General features: G+C 45.1%; 1 protein-coding gene across 1 annotated transcript in view; it reads right to left on the bottom strand.

Moving 5' to 3' along the window:
• The window catches only part of snrpd1 (small nuclear ribonucleoprotein D1 polypeptide), a 10,116-nt gene extending 6,413 nt beyond the window's left edge, over positions 1 to 3,703 (bottom strand). The window contains exon 1 of the mRNA XM_048618642.1: positions 3,499 to 3,703. Within this exon, the coding sequence (XP_048474599.1) occupies positions 3,499 to 3,578 (80 nt within the window). The 5' untranslated portion in view covers positions 3,579 to 3,703. The remainder of the gene's footprint in view (positions 1 to 3,498) is intronic.
• Between the last annotated feature and the right edge of the window lie 348 nt (positions 3,704 to 4,051).

Genomic DNA, 4,051 nt, shown 5'->3' with positions numbered 1-4,051 from the left:
AGCATCATAGGAGCAGGAAGCCTTCCTGCTCCTATGATGCTGCTTGGCCTGCTGTGTTCATCCAGCTCTACACCTTGTTATCTTGAAAAGCATAGCCTTGCTCTTAGCTTCCGCATGTTCCATTCCAGACCTCCAAATAATAACTCAAAGGTTCTTCTTCTCAACTTATCTCATGGGACATTTTAAACTATGCACACTCCAATGCTATCTCTTGTTAATTTGTGCTTGTATGCATTGTCAGAGATGATTTACCTTAAAAATGGTGAACCTCTTCATTGCTTCACAATTCATAGATTTCTAATCTAAATGGAACTCTAGACAGACTAAATGCCATCATTTCCCCAGAAGCCATCATGACAGTCAATCTCCTTCCTGGGATTCCATTGTCTCTTCACTACCGCACTCTCTTCCCAGCTCCCGAATGGCACTTCCTCCTTTAGCAGCTACTTAATTTACAGGACACTGTCTCTCTCTGACCTTTGCCCAGCGATTCACAAAACCTAACCTCTCTCCAAACTTAGAGATTTTACCTCTGATACGTTATTGATGTGAAGAAATGACCGAGCTATTCTCTTCATAATTCACAGCTATTTTAAGTAAATGCAAGCTAGAAAAAGGTGCCTTTAGTACAGTTTCAATCAATTCAAAGTGGAGTTCTTCTTCACTCTTTCTATATTGAGCTTCGTAATATTTTTAACAACTATTCATTCAAGAGATGTGGATATGACGGGTTTGGCCAGTATTTATTGACTAGAGGGCAGTTAAGCCCACATTCTGTTACACTGACGGAATCATGTCTAGGCCAGAGCATGTAAAAACAAAAGCAGATTCCTTTCTCTAAAAGATATCAGCGAACCAGATGGGTGTTAATGGCAATCAACATGGTGACCATGAGACCAGCCTATTATTCCTTATTGTTTATCAATTTCAAAATGTACCATTTACAACGATGGTATTCGAACCCATGTCCTCAGAACGTGAGCTTGGGGTTCTGGATTACTAGTCCAGTGATATTTCCACTATTCCACCACCCCGTCCAATGAATTTAAAGATCCTTGCTGTCTCTTTCGCCGTTGTGTCAGATGATTAAAATGCAAGAAATTAAAACCTGAGAATTCAAATTCTACTACGTGTATGCAAAATAGAATTCAAAAGATCTGCTAACTTATGGACTTGCACATTACCATGTAAACGGCTTGGGTGGTGGGCAGGGGGGTGGATATTCTTTATTCCTCCATATCAATGTCAACCAGTTAAAGATCTAAATTTATGTAGGTTCTTTGTTTATGCTGCTAGTGCACATCGGCACATTACCCCCCATATCGGTGCAGATCACAAAATTCATTCCTTACATCGTATGGATAAAGTGAGAAGGAACACTGCATCACAGTAACATCAAGACTGAAGATTTAGAGTCTGAGAACCAAAACTACATCAACCCAATACAATACACTGCAGTTCCGTTGTACCGTACTAGAGAAACAACCTGACAGTGAGAGGCAGATTTTAGTAAAGCCTTTGACAAGGTTCCATATTGTACACTAATTAGTAAAGTTTGATCACATGGGATTCAGGGTGAACTTGCCAAATGGATACAAAATTGGCTTAACTGTATAGACAGAGTGTGATGGTGGAGGGTTGTTTCTTGGACTGGAGGCCTGTGACCAGTGCTTCACAAGGATCAGTCCTGGGTCCACTTTTGTTTGTCATTTATATGAATGATTTAGATGAGAATATAGAAAACATGGTTAGTAAGTTTGTGGATGACACCAAGATTGGTGGTATAATGGGCAGTGAAGAAGGTTATCTAAGGTTACAAAGATGATCAGTTGGGTCAATGGGCTGAAGAGTGGCAGATGGAGTTTAATTTGGAAAAACATGAGGCATTGCATTCTGATAAAACAAACAAAGGCAAGACTTATACAATTCAAAGTAGGACCTTGCACAGTGTTGTAGAACAGAGACACCTAGGGATTCAGGTACATAATTCTTTGAAGTTTGCATCACATATAGATACGGTGGTTAAGGAGGTATCTAACACGCTTGTCTTCATTGCTCAAATCTTTGAGAATGAATTTGGGATGTTACATTGAGATTGTAGAGGACATTGGTGAGGCCGTTTCTGAAATACTGTGAACAGTTCTGGTCTCCCTGTTATGAGAAGGATATTATTAACCTGGTGAAGCTTCAGAAGAGATTTACCAGGATGTTGCTAGAAATAGAGGGCTTGAATTATAAGGAGAGGCTGGATAGGCTAGGATTTTCTCAATGGAGCATAAGAGATTGAGAGGTGACCTTATAGAGGTTCATAAAATAATGAAGGGTATAGCTAAGGTGAATGACAGGTGTCTTTTCCCTGGGGTGAGAGATTTCAAGGCTAGGGGCATATTTTTACGGCAATGGGAGAGTGATTTAAAAAAGACAGTGGGAGTGATGGATGTGAGTACAGTTACGACGTTTAAAAGACGTTTAGACAAGCACATGAATAAGAAATGTTTGGAGGGATATGGGCCAAGCGCAGGCAGGTGGGACTAGTTTGGGATTATGGTCAGAATAGACAGGTTGGTCCAAAGGGTCTGTTTCTGTGATGTATAACTCTATGACAGGGGTCCGGGACAGAATCAGCAGTGACAGACTTCACAATCCTTTCGAAATCACAATTCATCCAGGAGTTGATGCCAACCAGACCCAGACAGTGAAGAACGTGTGATGGGCAGTGCTTGCTGACCATCTATTTGGCACCAGTGAAGTTGGGGAGGCAGTGTTGTCATGGTGACTATTGTACACTCGGAGGTCAAAACAGGCATCTCTGGCTGACCACTCGCCCTGTCACGGGCATCGTCTGGAAGGGCAGGGGCAAGATTGAGCGCGTGTGTGGAGGTCGAGGCCAACAGTCCTCACTGAGCAACTGTCCAACTGTGGGTCAGGGTGAGTGAGACCACAGGCAGTTCTGGCTAACCACGTGCCTCACCATGAGTGTTGTTAGAGAGGAAAGAGGGTGGATGGTTATTGTGTGGGAGACACTGAACCCTGTGGATAGACAGCAATGGAAATGGGGAAGGGAAAGTGGGGGGGGGGGGTGTAAGTGATGCACTCTCAAATCGAACAGTGGGACTTTGTCAAATCAGAGAGATTAGATTAAGAATTAAAGCGTTGTCTATTTTTAAACGCTTTTTGAACCGGGTTACAGACAAACGGAGAGCTGAGTGAGTCAAGATGCTCAATCAGAACAGGAGCAGCTCCTTCCACACTGTAAATCATAGGAGGGGGCAGAGACTATAGCCTCACCCACCACCTCGCCAGGATCCTAGGCCTCGAAGCCCCGGGCTCTCCCCGGCTGGTGCGGCCTGACTAGGCCCCAGGCCTGAGCTGGGCCGCGGCTTCTCCATCATCTCCTCCCCACCGAGTCTCTCCCATTCCCTTCCCTTCCCTTCCCCTCCGTTTCGGTAGGTATAGGCCCAGGTCCACCCATCCCCGGCCTCCGATGCCTCCTCTTACCGGACCAGCTTCATGATGGAGGCAGATTGTTCCCGGGGGCCGCGGAATGGAGGCGCCACAACCCGCCCTACAATAAGCATGCGCGGATGGCCGGCAGCCGACCGCTACTACTGAGCGTGCGCAGAGTGCCGGCAGCCGGTTCCTCTAATTGAGTGGGCGCAGCGAGTCGGCCATTTACAATTGAGCATGCGCGAAACACTGGACGATGTGACCAGGCATGCGCAGAAAGCCAGATAATGAAGAATGGAGACTGCCGGTGCTCTCTACTGCCCCCTTTAATCAAATATGGAAAGAACTCCCAGCCCAGAAAATCAGACCAGACTTTACAGCACAGAGTCTCCCTCCTTCACTCGCTGGCATTCAGAAGAGTGGGGGCATTTCATAGAAACATAAAATCCTGTTGGTCCTGGACAGGCTCGATGCAGGATGATTGTTCCTGATATTGGGAAGGAGTCCAGAACTAGGGCTCACAGTCTAAGAGTAAGGGGTAAGCCACTCAGGACTGAGATGAGGAAGAATTTCTTCACTCAAAGTTGTGAACTTGTGTAATTCT

The sequence above is a fragment of the Rhincodon typus genome, chromosome 2 (assembly GCF_021869965.1).
Source record: "Rhincodon typus isolate 14 chromosome 2, sRhiTyp1.1, whole genome shotgun sequence".
NCBI lineage: Eukaryota > Metazoa > Chordata > Chondrichthyes > Orectolobiformes > Rhincodontidae > Rhincodon > Rhincodon typus.
Note: the sequence above shows the minus strand (reverse complement) of the source record. Positions and strands in the feature narration are given on the sequence as shown.